Genomic DNA, 22,897 nt, shown 5'->3' on the forward strand with positions numbered 1-22,897 from the left:
GTAACCTTCATCCTTGCATTTTTTTTTGTATTCTTCTTGAACCACTGCTTTCCAAAAACACTTGAATGATTGTTGCCATGTGGCCTTATATTTTGAGTGCTTGATGCGCTTTTCAACATAGTGTTCCTGGCTGTTGAATTTTGTACTGATCGCAATTTTTCTGATCCTTTGTTTTTACTGTTGTTCTCCCCCTATGTAATGCCCGCTCGGGCATTTAGGGTATTTGCATAAATGGGCAAATATATGAGCCTGTTTACTACGCGAATGAATACAGTAATTCCTCCTCCGGCACCCTGTAATGCCAAGTGCACGGAGTTGGCTTAAATGGATAAATGAATAAATGAATTAATAAATAACTTTCAGCACTTATCTCTCTTGCCGGCATAATAGCAGTACACACGTGCTGAAAATGCACTTCTTACCATCCTCGCAGTTCGGCATCTCATCTGCGGAGAGAGCCTGGTCCTTCAAAAGGGAGGCGCTGACACGAAGTTCGAAGGCTGCCGCCAATGTTTTCTACTTGCGGCGCCTGGAGCTGTACGGTGTCCATACTGACAGGGCCGGCGACCTTATTTCTAGCATTATTCTTTACGAGAAGCTGCGTAAGATACTACATCCCTCTTTTTATTGCATGCACATCGAAAGAGGTTCGCAAAGCTTGACTCAGAAGATAGAATTAAAAGATGAGAAAGCATTCCCCTGATTTTGTAACCTGCACAAGAATAGAAGTCACCGAAACACTTACAAATGTAGGACAACATGCTGAAGCTTGCAGCCTTTAAGCTCTTCTCGGACAAGCATTTTGCATTACTGAGCGGAAGGTTACTGCATGCTTTAATGAAAAGCAGGAAATTGCTGTATGAAGAAATTTATTTATTTTAATTTATCTGGATATTTTAAAGCGGGCCAACTGCCGACTAGCTCTTGGAGTCATACAGTAATCTCGCAGAGATCTAAGACTAAAATAGAGAATGAGCTTTTGCATATATCATAATTAACCCATCACGCTATCGCGTCGTGCCCTTAAGGTCGAGCTTAAGTGCCTATCCAGTTTTTTTTTCATGATAGGGCATGCCTGCAAAATGTCACGGTGGTTGTTCGTTTTTCCATGCCAGAGAGTAATAAAGCGCTCTTGTGCTTCCTGCAGTACTCAGACAAATGCGCCCATTTATCTGGTAGAGAAGTCCTTCATGTTTTCGGAAGCTGGCGTTAATACAGCGGCCATTTTTGCCGACGGGCAAGATAAGGATATGAAACAGGCAACCAGCGTTGCACAGGTGACGTGCTTTGATTCTTAGTTGACAGTGCGCTGTAGATTTATATTCTTTTCTGGCCAGTTTTCGCGCACGAACTGGCCAGATTTCATGGGGTTGAAAAATCGGCACCGCGAGATAACGTGGTCATCGAAAGTACAGAAACCGCAACGCCATCCCGCTCGCCCGGACCGCGGATATGACACACAAACTGACGCGGTTGCGCCATGCAGGCGCTAGAATGGGATTGACATATTGCGGCAAATCGAGCAGGGCGGCTAGGGACAGAACCACAGACCCAGTGCACACGTCAGCACCTTATAGCGGGCACTGCTAGACGGCGCGCACTGTACCAAAATTAATCAGAGGCCACGCGTTCCCGTGTTCGCGTTTCATTCCGGCCCGATAGTACAGATAAACCTGTCCGCGAAGGGCAACATTTTCCTTGGACGAATTGACAGACAGACAGACAGACAGACAGACAGACAGACAGACAGACAGACAGACAGACAGACAGACAGACAGACAGACAGACAGACAGATAGATAGATAGATAGATAGATAGATAGATAGATAGATAAATAGATAGATAGATAGATAGATAGATAGATAGATAGATAGATAGATAGATAGATAGACAGACAGACAGACAGACAGACAGACAGACAGACAGACAGATAGATAGATAGATAGATAGATAGATAGATAGATAGATAGATAGATAGATAGATAGATAGATAGATAGATAGATAGATAGATAGATAGATAGACAGACAGACAGACAGACAGACAGACAGACAGACAGACAGATAGATAGATAGATAGATAGATAGATAGATAGATAGATAGATAGATAGATAGATAGATAGATAGATAGATAGATAGATAGATAGATAGATAGATAGATAGATAGATAGATAGATAGATAGATAGATAGATAGATAGATAGATAGATAGATAGATAGATAGATAGATAGATAGACGGACAGACAGACAGATAGATAGATAGATTGATAGATAGATAGATAGATAGATAGATAGATAGATGGGTGGATAGACAGACAGACAGACAGAGAGACAGACAGATAGACAGACAGATAGATAGATAGATAGATAGATAGATAGATAGATAGATAGATAGATAGATAGATAGATAGATAGATAGATAGATAGATAGATAGATAGATAGATAGATAGATAGATAGATAGATAGATAGATAGATAGATAGATAGATAGATAGATAGATAGATAGATAGATAGATAGATAGATAGATAGATAGATAGATAGATAAAGGTTTGCGTCAACATTGGACATTTCCTGGACGGAAAGTAACAGAAGGATGAGACAAGACCGACTCAGGTTGGCTGTTCGGGGGTCACCTTCGCGCACCTATCGCATGCACAGCATGTCTCAGCATGAAGTACCTCCCTCTTGTGACGCAGCTGTTGTGTGTGGCACTCCGCCTTGCAAGAGTGTGCACCGGCTGTAGAAGCAATCGCTTAAAGAAATGGCTCTCCTTTATGGCTGACCCAATAGTGATAAATCGGTTTCGATCGCCAAGAAGGAAAACGCTCCCCCAGAACGAAAAGTGACCAGCGTCGCTGCTCGCTGGACACTCTTGCAAGGCGGACTGCCATACGCAACAGCTGCGCCACACGAGGGAGGTGCTTCACGTCGAGAGCCGCTGTCTCGCATGCGTAAATAGACAAACTGGGACGAAATTTGAGATGTCCGCATCTCAGGCAATAGGCGCGTTACTATAATGGTACAAAATGCGATAGCGCTCGAAAGCAACTGCCTCCGAGTTCTCAATACGCTAAATTCAGCCAATAAAAAGTTAATTACTATTTAGTTAATTACGGAATTTACGGAGACAAATACTACCGCAATTTGTGTCCGCCTGGCCGCATTGCCAATGTGAAAAAGCGGCATTAGAGTACAGCGTTCCACTTAAAAAAATCACTAAAGTCTAATTTTGAACACGCTGTATAGCGGCGCATCGCGTCTCTCCGTTTCTGCGTGTCAAGGCACGCACGCGCATAAACACAGTATAAACCTTAGATTTGCACTCTCATCCTCGCTAGAAACACTCGCGCCGGGCGCGCCCCCCATGGCCAGGCTTGGAGACAAGTCTCCCCATATTTCAAATCTCTTCTTTCCGAGCCACTGCCGCGGCGCGCGAGAGGACTGGAGGGAGTCATCACTTAGCACGCTCGAGGTTATGCGCTCTCCGTCGGCAATGAGTAATGTTTTCTCCAAACTTCTCGAATGATCGACGGTGCGCGGACGTGATTCCTATCGCGCCGCGTTGACGAGCGTAGTGGAGAGGGAAGAAACACACACAAATTTACGAGCTCTCCATGTTTCTTTTCTCCAAAGTTCAAGAATGGTCTAGGGCGCACTCTGGCGAGATTGCTTCCGCACCGAGCCTGCTTTCCAAATGTGGCACAGAATTATTTTACATCTGCCGAGCTGTTTTGTCACGACGCAACTTGTCGCGCTTGAAGACACCGACAGAACCAAGTACGGCCGCCGCTATTGTCGACTTTATTCTGACCGTGTATGCATGCGCGACATGTTTTGTCCAGACTTGTTCTCACTGAAAGTTATGCTTGAATGAAAAGGTTAAAATTGGCATGTCAGAGAAAAAAAAGACTGGCAATATTCTGCCCTAAACGTTTATGCGAAAAGCACGTCATTGATGGTATGTGCCTTTTTAATGTTGCAGTTTCTGACGCCATGGAGCAGGCCAAGAAGAAAGGAGTCAACGTGGCTACGGACACGGTTCAAAACTTGGGCATCCGGACAAGGCCGCATGCCACTGCAGGTATTTCTCCTGTTGCTTGTGCTGTTCGGCATTGACACTTAAGTTGGGCAGCACTTTTACTGCGTGCACGTTGGCGGCTGTGGCAGACCACGACTACATAGTCTAGATGGTAAAAATCTCCCAGTCGGCGTTCGTACATTCAGTCCCTGACCCGACACTGACACAATTGCCGGCCGTTGCTATTCTGGAAAATGATGTTCTGCAACTTGTATTGCATTTTGCTTGGAGGCAATGAATTAAGTGATTTTACTTGGCTTGATGCCGACGGAAAGAAAAAGAGAAGGTTGGTCGAAAAGCTTCCTACAGCGTAGCAGCGAAGTGAGCGATTCAGCGGTAATGATGTCTGCAAAAAAATTCATGGGATTTTATCCATTAGTTTTTAGTTGGAACAATACACACTCTCATGGAAAAGAGGCCGTATGTTAAGAGCGGAACCCCTCCTGAAGCCCACGGTGCCACTGGAAACAAGCGTTACACCATGTTGTCTAGATAGACTAATGTGCAGTACGTCAGTGCAGCAGCGACATTCTAAACGGTAGTACAACCTTTGTCCGTAAAGTTTCGAAACTGATTTATTTTCTTCTCTAGAAATGATTCCCTAAAACATATGTTGGTGCATATGTGTAGCGCCCTCTTTTCGAGCTAACCTGAGCTATTTATGTTGATTGCTGTGGTAGCCGTTAGATGACACTACATGCAGAAATATACGTCGTCACTAGTCGTCTGCGCATCTTACTGTGAGTGAATGTGGACAGATGGACGTTCACCTCGAACAGCGTGTAAACATAAAATTTGTGAGGCTTGGAAAGACAGCCACACGGACCTATGAGCTCCTTCGTGACGCTTACGGCAACGAGACATTACCGCAGGCGCGAGTTTTCGAGTGGCACACGAGGTTCGTTTCGGGGAGAACGTCGATGGAAGACGACACAAAGAAGGGGCGCCCTTCAACCTCACGGAATGAAAACAACGTAGCTCGCGTCAGGGAAACCGTACAGCAACACCGCACCATTACTGCCCGCATTCTATCAGATGCTCTCGACTTTAGTAAGGCAACATGTCACGAAATTTTGCGTGAGAACTTGAGGAAACGAAAGCTGAATGCCAGACTTGTTCCGCACACAGGACCAGAAGGACACGCGGGCATCAGTGTGCGCTGTTTTGCTCTCCCAGGTAGAGAAAGATGCCGCATTCGTCGACAGCGTGATTGCTGAAGACGAAACATGGTGTTTTCAATACGATCCTCAAACAAAGAGGCAGAGTGCCGAATGGCGGTCCACAAGCTTTCCGGCGTCGAGAGAGGTGCGGCGACAAAAGACCAAAACAAAGATGATGCTGATAATTTTTTTCGACGCCAGATGTGTCATAGACCACGAGTTCGTCCCACAAGGGCAGGCGGTGAATAAGGAGTTTTATATCTGCGTGCTCCAACACATGCGTGATGCACTGTGCGCCGTCGCCCTCACACATGGGCATCTGGAAAATGGAGCCTTCTCCACGATAGCGCAAGACTGCACACCGCTCTCAGCGTGACAAAATTTCTCGCCAATCACAGCATTACTGCACTTCCCTATCCGCCATTCTCGCCTGACCTCTCCCCATGCGATTTTTCTTGTTTACTCGTCTGAAGAGAGCCCTAAACAGTCGGTGGATGGGGAGCGTGGATGCCATTCAAGACGCCACGACAAAGGAGCTGACAGCCCTGCCAAAAGAAGCGTTTTGCTACTGTTACCAAAAACTCATGAAGCGTTGGAAGCTGTGGATAGACTGCAAGGGAGTGTATTTCGAAGGGGTGCTGCACAAATGATTTGGATTTTTATGGTTTTTATGGCGCAAGGGCATCGATGGCCAAAGAGCGCCATGGCACAAGGTATTTTTCAAATTCTCAAGTTGGGGTCGAAGACCCATTTCCCAAGCATTTCACCCTAAATAAGCCGAGCACCAGACCAGGGGAAAGCTTGTACCCATTGTATCACCGGTGGGTACCCGGCGGCACTGGGGATCGAACCCCGCACCTCCCGCATGCGAGGCGGATGCTCAACCACTTGGCCACCGCTGCGGTTGCTGCACAAATGATTTCAATGTTAAAGGAATTTTTTTTAATAGACTCAGTCTCGAAAATTTACGGACAAAGGTAGGCAAGCGCAGGGAAATTTTGTTTTCGAACTCGTAAATGAAGTGCGTGTGAATGCATGAGGCAAACTCGAGAAAAATCTCAAGCATGCCTTGTGGTGGTGAGGCCCTCTGCGCTTGGCACCGCCTTGAGTAACACTGTGTCTTGCTGCTCAACATACTGCGCACAGTTAAAATCAGCCGATGTGCTTCGAGATTCTACGAATTGTCAGTAATGCTTAAGCACCTTAACGATGCAGGGCGCAAAATATGCGATGCGCATCTTAGCGTGCGGTTGGCCTCATTAGTGATGTTTATGATATGAGGTGACGATGTTAGACGATGCGTTAGAGTAATGAACAAGTACATACACGAAGAACGGCATATGACTTCAGAACGGAACAGAACGTATCAGGAAGGAGCGTGCGACTGCTTGCGATGCAAGGAAATTAAACACGATTAGTAAGATTAACAGATATGAACTAGTTCCTGGACTAAGTTTCAGTTGATGCAAGTTCTTGTTCAGCATGCCAGCGTCTTATTGTTAATGCGTGGCGAGAAATTACGCAACCGACCGCATATTTACGGAAACATATTACTGTACTTTGGCAGAATTCGAAAGCTCAACTTTTTATTCGGCATGAGAAAGTTTTAGCTCGAGTTCTGTGCAAGCTCAGGCGATAATCGTGCAAATCTTAGGAATAAACGAAACCGACATTCTGCGAAACGTTCCGCAATTTTCCGTCCGAATGGGAGGCAGCAGAAAAAAATCTTGCCTAAATTGTAGCCCCGAGCGAGATTTGAACCAGGGCCGGCTCAAACTGGGCTGCTTTGCATTCCGAGGAGCGGGAGACGCTAAGCACCTGGCCACCACAAAAACGGAAGCAGCTGTATGCGGCGGCACGTAAAGCATAGAAAGCAGCAAAGGAAGACAATAAAGCTGCCGAACTCTGTAAAGCGGCTCTGTTCGAGGCTTATGAAGGTGCGAAAGCGGCCAGGGATGCCATGTGCGCTGCCTAGCGCAAATAACAAAAGCGGCCAACGAAAGCGTGTTCAACAGCCAATAAGCTTGGCCGACACCCGAGTGCGGCTACCAAAATCTAAACCACCTATGAGCCATCCTGGAATGATGTAAGCCTTTCCAGCAACGCAGTTCATGCTTAAACCTGCATCATATGAAAGATTTACAGCAGATGTTTTTGATTCCCTGCCGTGCGTTTTAGCGCCAGTTTTTTTTTTAGATAAAAACACCAATTTCAGTCCCTCAAGATAAGCACTCTGAAGTTCTAAAGCATCAAATTGCTGCGCACGCCCCGATGAATGCTGTTACTGTTTGTTTCCAGACGAGTGGGGCGCCAAGTTCGCCAGATACACCAACAATTTGTACGGCGCCGGCGACGCGGTTCTTGTCGATATGCAAGAGTTTCAAGTGCTAGCTGACCTGCTCGTGTCGACCGCTGTAGGCCCGCATGGCCTGCGGTGGTTGATGGCGTGGAGCCTCGTCCGAGAACTCGTGGTGCACACCATCCCTGCACACTTGTCCGGCGACGACAGCGACACTCATCCAGAGATCAGCTGCTACCAGCTCGTCGAAGGGTCGATGCCGCGGGCACTCACAAGCCAGTACCTGGACGCAGGTGGGCAAAATACCTCGCCAAGAGTGCTTGCAATAAGGCTCTTAGCCACGAGCAGGAAATGTAGCTGAAAGAGAGAATATTGAACTCAACAAATTTTGATTTTGGAAATAATTGTTAAAGGTATTATTTAGGCCACATTCGGCGAGAAAGAGAGCCTTGGTAAGGCAAAAAATGCAAGGCTACCGGGATACCATTGTCCATCTGCGGCAGTTATGCCTAGTAACGAGCGCTATTCTACCCGTCTTAGGTCAGTATAGCACCCCTAACGCCAAGGCTAGTGTCGTGCTAACAGTATTCTCAAATTGTAATCAGTTGAAATAAGGGCTTAATATTTACAAAGCTGAATTCCAACGAGTGTGGGGAGAAGGGGTTTGGATTGGTGGGCAGAGTGGCTACTTTTGGTAGAATTGCTCGATGTACACATAAAAAAAATTGACGAGTATAAGGCATTTTCCTCGGTGAGACGGGTCGAAGTCTTGCAAGCAGTTCCATATCTCCCAGCCACACGATACCGTATAAATTGCGCATTGCCCCCAGGGCCGGATTAACGGTAATGAAGGCCAGGTTAAAAAAAAATAAAGGGGTCCTCTATTATCCCCCCCCCCCCCCCCCCCATGTCAGTCTTGAGTCTTGATGTGTTTCAGAATTTGCTTCAGATATTTACTCGAAGAGTCTGCGGATTGCTTATGAACATCGCCTGTGAATATACTTTTCCACATAAAGCAAGAGGACAGACTGGCATCGGATTGATCTATGCTAGGAAATGACAGCATATATACGACATCCTCTGTCAAAAATGAGAACACGCATTCGGGGAAAATAAATTTCTCGAGGAGTAATTTGCGGTCGAGCAGAAAGTTTGGCTGCGTGTGAGTACAGTCGAAGAAGGCAGATTGGTCTATTTCATTAGCTGTTCGCAAATTCTTACTATAAAGGCGCCACCATCCATCTAACAGATTTGTGAATTCGTCCAACAAAACGAATTAAAGCTGTGCTAAAGCATTGTTTCTGTATAAACTGCGACATTATATTATAAAACCTGACTTAATCACAACAAATAATGTTTATTACTCCTAACGTTTTCGTCATGCGGGGGTGGTGGTAGAAACGTTCACTTCCTCTGAAAAGAGGGGCTATACATAGGTTGCCCGGAGGCCAAGCTTAGTGCCCTGGCCCTCGTAAACACTATGCGGAGTCCCTAGTACGGGGCCCCAGTAGATTCCGCTGGCGTCATTGCTCGTTCGACCATGCGGGGGGGGGGGGGGGGGGGATGTCTAAATATTTTCGAGAAAGGTGGCTCGCATAGATAATGAGATTACACTCAAATCGCACAAATATCATGTTTTATTAACAGGCTCGAATAATTATTAATACGTACTTACATTTTTGCACAGATTTTCCAATTTCAAATAGGCAATATACATTTTACACATATTTCTATATTTGCATACATTTTCCACTTTTATTCGAGAAGGAAGCACTTGCATATTTCACATACCTTTCCTGTTTTGAACTTACCGGCTTACCGAATAAGTTAACATTTACAGAGAAACTTCTCCCTTTTGCACAAAAAAGGAACTATATGTTTAAACATTACAAAACAAGTTGAATTTCAAATGCGGCGGGTAAACTAATATCATGTCTACTCTATTCATTCCTCGCTTAAGCAAATTAAGAATGGCATTTACATTCCTACAAGCGTTTTCGGTCCTTTTGCTGTGAGAGTTAGTTAATTAGAAAGTCAACGATGAGCCGCCTGAGAATCTCCGTCTCCACGTTGAGCAGCGACAGATCGCTGAGGCGGCTGTGAGTCATCGTTTATCGAAGTTCGTTAAATTTTAGCTCGCTGAATGACCGTTCACCTGTGCAATTCGTGACCATCAAGCACAAGGAAGATCAAATAGCAACATGAAATTCCGGGAATGACACTTGAAGCTTTTCTCGAATTGCAAGTTCCAGCATGTCTGTCACAGAAGAAGAACCTTCGTTGCTCGAAAAAGAAATAAACTGCTCAAGCTCATCGCAAACTTTGCCAGCCAGATCAGAAGGATACTTTTTCACGAACTCAATTGCTTGAAGCCGCCACTGTACTGGGGAAAGCCTGTCCCAATCATCGATAGCAGCGAACTGCGAGCAGACTTCGGTGTAAGCGTTCAAGCGAGCTGTGCGTGCAGGAGGTTCTCAATCATGACGAAAACGGCTTCACAGACGAATTTAGCTGAAGGATCTTGTGGCTCTGGCGTGCTTGTAAATCAGCGCTGTCGTACCTTGTCGGTTGTTTTCGCTTACTTTGGGTCCTTGCTGTGTACGAATCATTTTCCGGCGCTTCCTTCGCAAGATTTTTCATTTCGTCGGAGCCCTCTCTTAAGCTCTATACGTAATCACACAGATTTTATCTGGTTTAGAATCGGCCAGCAGCCATATGGTGTTGCAAAACCTATGTCTAAACTCGGCCAGAAGCACAGTTTACAACGTGATCATTGTCTCGAGCAAAGGCTTTGCCTTGTGCGTCGCTTCTGCTTGGTCATCTTGATCATCCGATTGCTCTACACGGCAGTTTTGATTTCTTTAGAAACGGCCAAGAGAACCCTTGTTGCATCTGTTCGAGCTGACCACCGCGCATCTGAGACTTGCTGGCGGATTACCACTGTCTTATTTTGTTTCAAGTGAGCCTTAGTACAAACCAGCCATGCGCAGACGCAGCATAGGAAACGCATATAGGCTGAACAGACTGGAAAAACTAACGGCTTGCCCACAAGAGTCTACAGCATGTGCCCCAACCAGGTTCAGTGAGTGAGCAGCGCATTGTGCAAAATTAGCTTGTGGATTAATTTTTTTAATAGCGCTTGCATGCAGAACTTACCAGCCATGTTGCTTGCGTTGTCGTATGACTGGCCACGACAGTCCTGGAAGTTAACATGAATATTTTTTAGGAAAGCAAGCTTTGACTGCTTGGGATGCTCTCCTGTCCCTTATCGAAAACTAATACGTTTGGAATATACTCCGGGATATTTATAATGCATTTTAAACATATTTTGTATTCATGGATGCACTAAAATATTCCGGAAATATGTTCCTGAAATTTTATGCTTGGTATTCGAAACATATTCTTAAAATTTTCCACAATTACGTCACTTAAGGCATGCTTAGAGCACATTTCAAATAAGTGAGAAAATAGGAATGCGGTTTTAGCATTTTGTCGGTATATTAAAAGCGTACTTTTGTCAATATAAATTATTTCCTCTGAAATATACGTCACTTAAAGCATGTTTCGAGCACGTTTCAAACACGTGAAAAAATATGTATGCGCTTTTAGCATCTTGTCAATGTATTAAAAGTGTACTTTCGTAAATATAAAATTAATTCGCCTGAAGTACACGTCACTTAAAGCACGTTTCGAGTACGTTTCAAAGTCAAGAAAAAATATATATGTGGTTTTAGCATCTTGTTAATGTATTAAAAGTGTACTTCCGTAAATATCAAATTAATTCATTCGAAGCATACACTTAAAGCATGTTTCGAGCACGTTTCAAACACATGAAAAAATATGTATGAGGTTTTAGCATCTTGTCAATGTATTAAAAGTGCACTTTCTTAAATATGAAATTAATTCGTCTCAAGTATAGTTTAATTTTAACAAACGGGCAGTCCTTTTAAACCGGGCAAGATATATCTTGGAATGGGGGGAATGGGGGGTATATACAGTGTGTTCAAAATTAGATTTTACTGATTTTTAAAGAAAATGTGAAACGCCGTACGCTGCTGCCGCTTTTGCACGTTGGGAATTCGGCCAGGCGGACACAAATTGGGGTAATAATTGTCACCGTAAATTCAATAATCAACTAAAATTCACTAATTAACTTTTTTATTGGCTGAGGATAGCCTGCGTGTTTATACTGAGAACTTGGAGGCAGTGGCTTTTGAGGGATTTTCCATTTTGTACAATTTTAGTAACGCTCCTGTGTTATGAGATGTACACGTCTAAAATTTCGTCCCAGTTCGTCTAATTACGCATGTGAGACAGCGGCTCTCGGCGTGAAGCACCTCCATCACGTGAAGCAGCTGTTGCGTATGGCATTCCGCCTTACAAGAGCGTGCAGCGAGCGGCGACGCGGATGACTTTTTGTTCTGGATCAGCGTTTTCCTTCTTGGCGATCAAAACCGATGAACCTGTTGAGTCGGCGATAAGGGAGAGCTAATTCTTTAAGCGATTGCTTCGACAAACGGTAGGAAGAGGGGATGCCGCTCGCTGCCCACTCTTGCAAGACGGAGTGCCATACGCAATAGCGGCGTCACACGAGGGAGGTGTGTCACGCTGACAGCCGCCGTCTTGCATGCGTAATTAGACGAACTGGGACGAAATTTTAGACGTGCGCCTCTCAGGACAAAGGCGTGCCACTAAAATTGTACAAAATGGAATAGCCCTCAATAGCAACTGCCTTCAAGCTCCCAATATATACATGCACTCTAGCTTCAGCCAGTAAAAAGTTAATTAATTTATTTTAGTTAATTATTGAATTCACGAGAACAATATTACTCGTTTTTGTCCGCCTGGCCACATTACCAAAATGCAGAAGCGGCATTACCGTACGGCGTTCAACAGTTTTTTAAAAGATCAGTAAAGTCTAATTTTGAACACGCTGTATAAGCCAAGCCAAGTATCACACTTGTGGGAGCAGTTCCTGTTTGCTTATCTCACTTTCGGTTGGCATTTCTTTGTGTGGCGACGTTATACCCGCCTAGGCCCAGTCACGTGACATCCCACTGTCATAGACTTCTTGATAACAGCGTGTTTTCTCTGGGATTGTCTGTGTATCCTGATGCTTATACCCAGTTCAGTCATTACTTCTGATGTTGACAACAACATTGATCAGTATTATCCGATGAATCTGACTAGTACATGTTTTTTAAGTCGAGCCGAAGTTAATATCTTCAATATATGAATTGTATATTTTTAGTTTGTTTTATAGTAATGTATTTAATGTATATTTTTAGTATATTTTTATTTTATTTGATGTATAGTTTTAGTATACATTTAATATATTAATTTTATATTTTTATTGTATTTATTGTATATTTTAATGTAGAATAAATATATCAAGCAAACAGAAAATGAAATATTGATGCATTTCTTAGATTGTTCAAAACCTTACTCCTAGCATATATAGAAAGCATTCGTATTGCAATTTAAGCATAGGGACAAAAAATGCAAAATAAATACGAAATTAGTAAATGTGTTTGAAATGCATTTTTAGCACAGCCTTTTTTTGCTAAGGGGTGTGACTGGTAATGGTTAAAAACCTAATAAGTGTTCTTCCGGACCATCGTGGGCCTCTTAGCGAGTGACCACTGTAAGCTGGTCCTTATCATGTGTATTTTCCGTAAGGGAGAAGTACTTGGCACTGCCTATCTTGCAGGTGATTTTCTTTCAGACTTAAGCTTCAAGAGGTTCTACATTTTCTTCCACAATGATTGGGGACTGGTAGGATTTTGCGCCGCGGTCATCGTTCCCAAGGTTTTTTATTGGGCAGCACGGAAAGGATCAAACTTGGCGATCAATTCAAGACATCCAAGGAAGTTGAAATTTGAGAAGATCTGATTAAATCTTTGGGGTCCCCTCAGAGATAGCCCTCGTTCTGCCAAAAACATCACAACAGGAACTACGCGCTGAAGCACATTTCTCGAGTTAGTTGCCAGTTCCAAGCTATACTCTTGAAGGGATCGACTGAGTCGTGTCCTAACTGAACGCTGCTTGCACATTTCAAGCATGCACTGTCTGTGGCGCCCAATTTCTCTATGTGCCTTTAGCTTCGCATATGCCTTGTTCCACGAAATGAAGCCATCTAGTTCCGAAAATTGCTTCTTTCTTGCCGACATCAGGGCACAAGGAAAGTAGATATGGAAGAAGTTAGCGCGAAACTTAGACTAATACCCCTGTCACACGGGACTTCTCGGCCTTTGCCGTAAAGTTGTCTTATTGCACTAAAGGAGGAAAACCGAAAAGGAGCAGCGACGCTGCTACACGGCAAATATAAAGGAGCTAGAACGCGGCATCCGTGAATGCCAAAAGTCACCGCTGTGTGTGAAGCGGCGCTAGTAACATGAAATTAAAGCAGACGGTAGCACTTCAGCTAAGAGTGCTTTCGTTTATGTTGAAAAAAGTAGCTATCACGATAATAAACGAGCGTTCTGACGGTGAGAAACGAATATTTTGAAACAGTTTCTTTTTTTTTTTTCATCGTTCTCGGTCCGACCACGGTAGGCGCACTTTTCCGTTCAGCTCCTCGTCGTGTTCGAGAAGCGTGCTTTGTTGCTTGTGTCTTTGTGCACACAAGCAAACTCAAAACACGCACACAACATAGAGCAAACGAAGAAAAAACAGCAAAGCAAGATGCGCAAGCACGTGTGTGTCGATGCGGCTGCTGAAAAGCGTTCAAGTACTTTCTTAGCAGTGTGGATGTCTTTAGTCATAGCCTCCTCTACGGTTAACTGCACTGTAACGCAAAATTAACCATTAAATAAGATAAATTAGATATTTTTTTACGGTTTCAAAACTAAAAATTGCGTCAATTTTTTATTCTTTGAGCTCGCTAGCTGGCGCTGCCGTCTGGGTTGCTCCTTTAAGCAACTTTAAGGCCGCTGACGGCCGCCTTTATTGCTACGGACCTTTATCGCAAAGGTCTCGACGCTTTGCCGTGTAGATGCGCGTCACGCGCCTTTGGGGCAAAGGACCTTAATTTCTAAGGCCTTATAAGTGCCCGTGTGACAGGGGTAAGAGACGAGAAGAAACACACCAGAGGACAGACGAGCGCTACTACCAACTGTTTATTGGGGCGTAACACCCGTAATATATAGCCGAGCATGCAGACAGTTGGAGGCACACACGTCATACACCCACGTTGTGACAAGGCGAAAGCGTATCCAGAAACGCACATTCCGAAGAATAAATCTGCAAGGAAGGATCACTCGCGCAGCGATCAGATAGCCTTTTGATGTTGAAGGCCTCCAGCACAAGCCGCGCTGTAGGATTGGCGCTCCTGCCCAGAATCTTAGTTTTCTCAAAACGGTCCCTACACGTGCGGTCACAGGAAGAAATATGCCGTACAATATTAGCCGTTCTGTCGTTGTTTTCTAAATTTCTATCATGCTCCCGTAGCCGGTCATTAATGCAACGGCCAGTTTGACTTACATAAGAAGACCCACAAGAAAAGGGTACACTGTACACCACCCCTGTAGCGCATTTGACATAAGAAATGCCATGTTTCTTTTTGCAGCCGCCCTCACAAATGCCAGAAATGCGTCGGCAAAGCTTTGAAAGCTGGTTGGGGCTGAGAAGGCTAAGGGCACGTGGTGCCTGCCGGCAACCTTCTTGAGGTTGTGTGACACTCGGTGAACATATGGAACAACCACCGGCTTTGATGTCGAGAAATCGGGTCTTCTTTTTTGAGCGCCTTTTTGTTTTTGCAGGAGGGTTTCAGCGATGGTAGAAATGGCTGGACCAGGGAAGCCTACCGCCAAGAGGCGGGAAACCTGATTATTGACACTCTCCTGCATGCTATGAGGGCACGACTTAAGAAGGGCAGACACCAGGCAGAGTGACGCAATAGCTCTTTTCACAACTTTCGAGTGTGAAGAGTCGTATCTCAACATCTCTTTGTTGGCACGGGGGGAGTACATCCAACACACGTGGCTACCACAGAACCTAAGCTTTAAGTCCAGGAACCTTAACTGTTGATTATCAGGCAATTCATGTGTAAAAACCAACCCTCGTCCTAATTGATTAAAAACAGTTAAAATCTGTGAAACAACCGGGTCAAGGAATGTAAAGGTCCCAGCCCCTAAAAAGATTAAAAAATCATCTACATATCTAAAAACATTTAAAACCGGACCATCACGTAAGGTCATTTCCAATGGGCGGTCGATAAAAGCTAAAAAAATATCACATAAAATTGGCGCTACACAAGAACGAATGCATATACCTTTGCGCTGCAGATAAAACTGGTTGTCATTTAAGATAAAGGTAACATTCAAGTAATACTCTAAAAGCTTTAGGAAACTATCAGTTGAAATGCCGGCATTGTTCTGGAACGCCACCGCCCCCGAGCTTTCGATACACTCTCTAACAGAGGCCAACAACTCAGCATGTGGTATCGAATAAAACAAATCTTCAATGTCTATAGAAAAGGCAGAACATATCTGACCGCTGTTTTTCAAAAAATCGGCAACATCAGCTGACTTTTTTACCCAGAAGGGATCATTAATAGACAGAGGTTTAAGCTTGGAAAGAAGAAATCGACTGACATGGTGTTGCCATGAACCCTTTTCACTTACAATAGTCCTAAACGGCATATCTGGTTTATGCGTTTTAGCCGAAAAAAAGACCGACAAGGAATGCTTTGAACTGTTGTCAAAAGCAACAGTTCAACAATGTTTCTAGCATTTTCACGCACATCCTAGTTTCGTTCCACCCAAAAGTTCATAGTGGCTGCGTGCAGGGGAAACCAGCCAGCAGGATCCGTGGACATGCAAGGACACACACAAAGTCGGTCTCACTCGCGCTGCTTGTTCCTGGAGGGAAAGGTTTCGTCGCAGTGCGTTCTTGCCTAGGCAGTTGACATTAAAGGGACTGACGAGAGCACCTCGCTTGCGCCTGTATTCAGCACAAAGAATGCCGCTGACTACACGGTCTGCTTGACCACCTTCTCTGGTCTTACTTGTCTGCGGATTTCTGCCCGAGCTCTCATCGCTGGCAAAATACCTCGAAAGCCTAGGCATTTTTTCTAAAGTGTCGCTAAGGCGCCTCTTCTTCACTGCTGCGAAATGGCGCTTTTGAGATCCAGAGAGCTTCTTTTTCTGTGGAATGATACAGAGCCACAGAGCCTGCAAATGATGTTTACGAGCTCGTAGGCAGCGAGGTGCTGCAAGTGGTAAGGGAATACTTCTACTTAGGGCAAGTAGTGAGCGCCGATCCGAATGACTAAAGGGAACTAACTAGAAGTATAAGAATGGGATAAAGTGCATTTGGCAGGTTCTTTGAAATCATGAGTAGCAGTTTACAAATATCACTCAGGAGAAAAGTATATAAAAGCTATATCTTTCCGATACTTGCCTATGGGGCACAAACAAGGAGGCTAACGAAAAAAGTTCAACTCTAACGACAGCGCAGCGAGCTATGGGAAGAAAAATGATAGGTGTAACGATAAGAGATAAGAGGAGGGCAGAGTCGGCTAATGACATAGGTTAAAGACATCCTAGTCGGAATCAGTAGGAAATAATTGGCTTTGGCAGGGCATGCAATGTGAAGGCAAGATAACCGCTGGTCCTTAAGGGTAACGGGGAGGATTCCATGAGAAGAGAATCATAGCAGGGGGCGGGAGAAAGTTAGGTGGGTGGACGAGATTAAGAACTTCACAGGGGTAGGGTAGCCGTAGCTGGCACAGGACAGGGATAATCGAGGAGATGTTAAAGCGCTTTTGTTCTGCAGTGGGTGTAGTCAGACTGATATGTACTTATCCATTTTAATCTCTCTCAATTACATTCAGAGGTCACGGGGAGTCTTCATTCACTATTGGCGAAGTGGTTCAGCGACTGAGCGGTATGCAGGTGGCTGATTCAAATACAACGAGCGGTGGGACTTGAGATCCAGGTTGGTCCTCTAGAGCTCCGGTATGGCTCATGTGCAGTGTCACGAGGGGGGAGGTTGCGACGATTTCACTGGGTTATATGACCACTGTCGACAGGTCAGAAAAGTTCGTGACAAGCCGGCAGTTTTTTGCAAGGCGATAAGCTAAATGCTGTCGCATTAAAATAAATGTCCGCTATGTTGACTAAGAACCGCCATGCTAGGACGTAAGTAAGCCGCTTTTTTTTTTGCTCTACCACCGCACGCCTGACAGTGGTGAGTGAGAAGACTCTGGAGGAAGCCGAGGCAATGGTTAACAACATCCGCAAGGCCTTCCAGGCATCATTTGAGTCCGCCGGGTGGATCACGGGCCAAGCGCGAAGTGTGGCCATTCGCAAACTCTCCAAGATGGACCAGTACATCGGTGGAGTGAAGTGGCAGAAAGACGGCGCCTCTGTGGACCAATACTACGGTCAGTGGATACGCCGGCCGTGCCGGGAGCGTTCTTGAGTTGTTTTTGAAAAGAAATCTTTGCATAGATGCAGTTAACTAAGGCTTCAATTGCTGAAAGCGTTGTACGACTCCCCTTCTTTTACGTTTTGTGCATGAATCTATTGGGGCCTGGCAAATTTTTGTACCATCGTCGCACTTTACAGTTAAACGGGGCTACACTGCGAACTTGAGCTCACAGGACACTGGTTCTCCAGCGTGTAGTAAAGCGTAATTTTTTGTATATGTTGCGCTCGAACTAATAAAAATGTATGTAAATCGCTCAAAGAAGGCCCAATAGGCTTCTGTTGAAGACCAGTCTGATGCGTGCATCCTATCATTTGGCCTAGCTAAATAGAAAGGAAGCGTGCTCGGTCGAACTTGCTGCCTTTTTCGAACTTGCCAGGCGATAAATACGACAGTCGGTCCCAAGAGACGACAAAAAGTTTTTTCTTATCGTAACCACAGGTTTTGCACTATTATGGCGAAGTCGCGTGTTGATCCCACAAGGAATACAAAAAATTGTGCTGTTTACCAAATTTCTCTTGTTACTAAAAGGCGAGGCCCCAAAGCCTATAGAAATTTTTTTGCGAGAACAGAAACCTTCTTGTCGTGTTTCTCGACAGGATGACGTAACTCTCTCCCAGTTATAGATCAATCTAGGAGTGGGTCAGAAGGAAAACAGTGCAAGGTGAAATAATAGCATAACATATAAAACATGTCAGGAGATATTTCCGATTAAAAATAAGTAAAAGGCGAGCGCAACAAAAAGAGCAAAATTGCGACGCAGAAGACAAACATTACAATTGAATTATTAATACGCACCAAAGAAACAAAATCCAGCAGAATAAGAGTGCGAAAAAGACAGTGCAAATCAGATAATGCTATGTGAAAGAGGAAACAGCAAATATTGGATTCGATTGCGACCAAAAATCACTCAAAAGCGCAGATGCAAGGAAGACAAAATTATCACAGGTAGACTTACGCAAGAAAAAGATAACTAATTTCGGAGTAATATTCAACGGACGGAGTAATATTCGCAATTTCTTCTAGCAGCCGATTCCATGTTTCAATACCGAAAGGAAAAATGAAAATTTAAAAGTGTCACACCGCGCAAAAAAGGTCTGATGTACTGAAGGTGATTTGTTCGGTGACATTGTTCGATTGGTGGCGTAATATACCCTGCATTATCTAAGTTTATGTGACCGCGATAAAGGAGAAAAGTAAATTCCATGGACGCGACCCGAAGTCTGGTTATTATGCTTGGAATGTTAGTTTGTTTGCGCAAAGCAGTGACATTCTCATGGGGTGAATATCTGGAATAAATAAAACAGAGTGACATGCACTGTATTTTGTCTACTTTGTCGATTATATAAGCCTGGTTCGGGGACCATACAATACTGGCATACTGAAGTATCGGCGGGATGAGGGTTTTATACGCAGTGAATGTTGCATGAAACAGGTGCTGTAGCCAGTTTCCGCTGCAAACATTCAGCCGCCTGAATGCCTTTGCACATGTCTTATCAATGTGAGGAATGTACCAATTGCGCACGAAAGCATGCGCTCGGTGGCTTGGCTGAATATTCTGCTTGTCTCTAGAAAAGACACTGAGGTGTGTAATAAACTAGAGTAGAATTAAGATGCATGACATGGCCGTTGAGAAACAGGTGAGATACGAACGCGTCCCAAAGTACATTAAGGCTCATGAACGCTGGTATTTTCTGCACAATACACCTCAGAGGCTATGAAGCCCAGCGACATTCAAAACCTCCTGGTGGGTTTACATGTGCATTTCTCTGAACAGTTCATGAGCGTCACCGATGGGCAACAAACCGACGGTTAGGTGCATCCAGCAATTCGTCGTTACATGTGGATTTACTTAGATTTCTTATGGGCATTCAAGCAAAACTTCGTATGCGACACGGTGCATACACGGCACCATTTTTAATCCTTCCCTAACTAAATTCTTCAGTGTCCTTTCGCACGTAATCTGAGACTCCTCTCTCCAAAGTTGAATACTGGTTCCACTTTATGTGAACGTGCGAAGTCGGAGTGCTACAGACTACGGGGAGGGGGCTGCTTCGTTACAAATAGCGTACTCGCTAAAAACGAATATCGATGTCTACGAGCGTGAGCTTGAGGGAGTTGTATACTTTTTGTGTTATGTAGTCCGCGAATAATAGTGAACATCAAATTTTAGTGAACTGCAAATTTTAAAGGTGAATGGCAAAATTTATTTTAAAGGAAATGACTGAGTATACCCACCTTGATGCCGGGTAAACGAAGGGAGCTCAAGATATTAGACGGGAGTCTGTTGTATGAGAAAGGAAGTCGTAGCACACCACCACTGCAATGCGATTTTGGAGCTATAGAAGCGTGTTATATTAGCAAGGCAGTTGACGGTTGTGACACCAGAGGTTAGAGCCGACGGAGGTGGAACAACAGATCGAAGACGAAGCTCACGAACGCTGTTTTACTGAGGCACAGATTTTTGGTAAATATTGTGGATGTTCACATTATTGTGATATTTTCGTCTTTACAATTGAAGGGGTGGTGGCCTACGTTACTTAGGAGAGCGCGAACGGCATCAATGAGACAGCTGTTCACATTGCGGCTGTTCAGATTATTGTGATATTTGACTCTTTACAGGCGAATAGGTGGTTACCACGGAGCGTAGGAGAGCGCGAACGGCGTTGAGGAGACGGCTGTTCACATTGTGGCGGTTCACATTATTGTGACATTTGACTCTTTACAGGTGGATGGGTGGTGACCACGGAGCGTAGGAGAGCACGAACGGCGTCGAGGAGGCGGCTGTCCACATTGTGGCGGTTCACATTATTGTGACATTTGACTCTTTACAGTTAGATGGGTGGTGACCACGGAGCGTAGGAGAGCGCGAACGGCGTCGAGGAGGCGGCTGTTCACATTGTGGCGGTTAACATTATAATGACATTTGACATCTTTACAGGTGGATGGGTGGTGACCACGGAGCGTAGGAGAGCGCGAACGGCGTCGAGGAGACGGCTGTTCACATTGTGGCGGTTCACATTATTATGACATTTGACTCTTTACAGGTGGATGGGTGGTGACCACGGAGCGTAGGAGAGCGCGAACGGCGTCAGGGAGACGGCTGTTCACATTGTGGCTGTTCACATTATTGTGATATTTGACTCTTTACAGGTGGATAGGTGGTGACCACGGAGCGTAGGAGAGCGCGAACGGCGTCGAGGAGACGGCTGTTCACATTATTCTGATATTTGACTCTTTACAGGTGGGTGGGTTGTGACCACGGAGCGTAGGAGAGCGCGAACGGCGTCGAGGAGACGGCTGTTCACATTGTGGCGGTTCACATTATTACATTTGACTCTTTACAGGTGGATGGGTGGTGAACACGGAGCGTAGGAGAACGCGAACGGCGTCGATGAGACGGCTGTTCACATTGTGGCTGTTCACTTTATTGTTATATTTGAATCTTTACAGGTGGATGGGTGGTGACCACGGAGCGTAGGAGAGCGCGAACGGCGTCGAGGAGAGGGCTGTTCACATTGTGGCGGTTCACATTACTATGACATTTGACTCTTTACAGGTGGATGGGGGGTGACCACGGAGCGTAGGAGAGCACGAACGGCGTCGAGGAGACGGCGAACTGTGGTTGTAATAGTCGGACCGAGACGAAGAGGGATTCCGAGGCAGAGGAGGAGAGACAGGTGTGGAAGGCAATGGGACGTCGGACGCCAGCGCGCGCCCGTATTCGTGATGGCGGGAGCCGCGTGTGCGGCACTAACGGGCCACATGGCCAGCCATACCGCAGGCATAGTCAATCTGGCGGTTATCTTGAGTGCGCCATGGATTCATAGGATGCAGAGCGGGGCAATGCAGAGAGTGTCGAGCGAGTGACATTTTAGGCTGGGGCTGCGGCGAGAAAAGGCGGTGCCAGGTGGCACCCAGGCAGGAACATCGGGCGGAGATATTGGCCGGACCACAGCTTCGGCATATGTCACCGTATAAGTAACCAACCTGCAACCTGCCCTGGATGACACGAAGGCAACAAGGATGACGTTGGGCTGGTTTCAGGGGTGGGTTGGCAGGTAACTAACGATAACAGGTGGGCCACCCACTACCGCCCAAACTGCTTGATGTGCTGAAGAATGGCCGGCTGATCATGATCAGTACTGCACAGAGCCAAGCTTGATAGGGCATCGTCCGGACAACTGGTACGGCCAGTGACAAGACGCTGTTTTCGGAGATCGTCATAGCTCTGACATAAAGAGATGACGTCGGAGACGGTTTGGAGATTTTCGGACACTGCCATTTGTAGCGCGTCATCCTCAATCTCATTCAGAATGTGCTTTATTTTTTCGGCCTGTCTCATATATGGATTCATGCGCTTGCATAACTCGGCGACGTCTTGGATATAAGTTGTGAAGTCCTCGCCGCTATGTTGAGCCCTACTGTGCAACCGCTGTTCGGTGCGAAGTTTCCGGACAGCTGGGCGGCCGAAGAAGTCGGTCAAGTTGGTTTTTAGGACCGTCCAGGTAAAAAAATGGGCTTCGTGGTTTCGGAACCATAGGTTGGCGACGTCGGTAAAGTAAAATATGACGTTCGTGTGCTTTATGACATCATGCCATTTGTTGTGGGTGCTCACACGTTCGTTGTAGGCCAGCCAGTCTTCTACGTCAGTGTTGTCCGTGCCGCTGAAAGTGGAAGTGTCGCGCTGGAATACAATACCGGAACAGATGACAGCGGTGGGAACTGCCCCTCCAGGCTGGGTTGGCGTGTCGGTCATCGTGGTACAGCGAAGTGAGGTGCGACTGCGTTGCTCCAGGGTGGGATCAGGAGCCACCTCCACCAAGCGTAAAGAAGGATCCCACAGTTAATGCGAACCGCCATAATATTTACAAAAAGCTGTGACATTGTAATTTAGCGTTAGTGAGCGCAAACCAAAGCTTCGTCAG

At 45.4% G+C, this 22,897-nt stretch overlaps 1 protein-coding gene across 1 annotated transcript in view; it reads left to right on the forward strand.

Moving 5' to 3' along the window:
- The first annotated feature begins 6,303 nt into the window (after positions 1-6,303).
- Positions 6,304-22,897, forward strand: part of LOC144120310 (neprilysin-1-like) — a 78,318-nt gene continuing 61,724 nt past the window's right edge. The window contains exons 1-3 of the mRNA XM_077652696.1: positions 6,304-6,316; positions 7,538-7,831; positions 17,728-17,925. Coding sequence (XP_077508822.1) covers positions 6,304-6,316; positions 7,538-7,831; positions 17,728-17,925 — 505 coding nt within the window. The remainder of the gene's footprint in view (positions 6,317-7,537; positions 7,832-17,727; positions 17,926-22,897) is intronic.

The sequence above is a fragment of the Amblyomma americanum genome, chromosome 2 (genome assembly GCF_052857255.1).
Source record: "Amblyomma americanum isolate KBUSLIRL-KWMA chromosome 2, ASM5285725v1, whole genome shotgun sequence".
Lineage (NCBI taxonomy): Eukaryota > Metazoa > Arthropoda > Arachnida > Ixodida > Ixodidae > Amblyomma > Amblyomma americanum.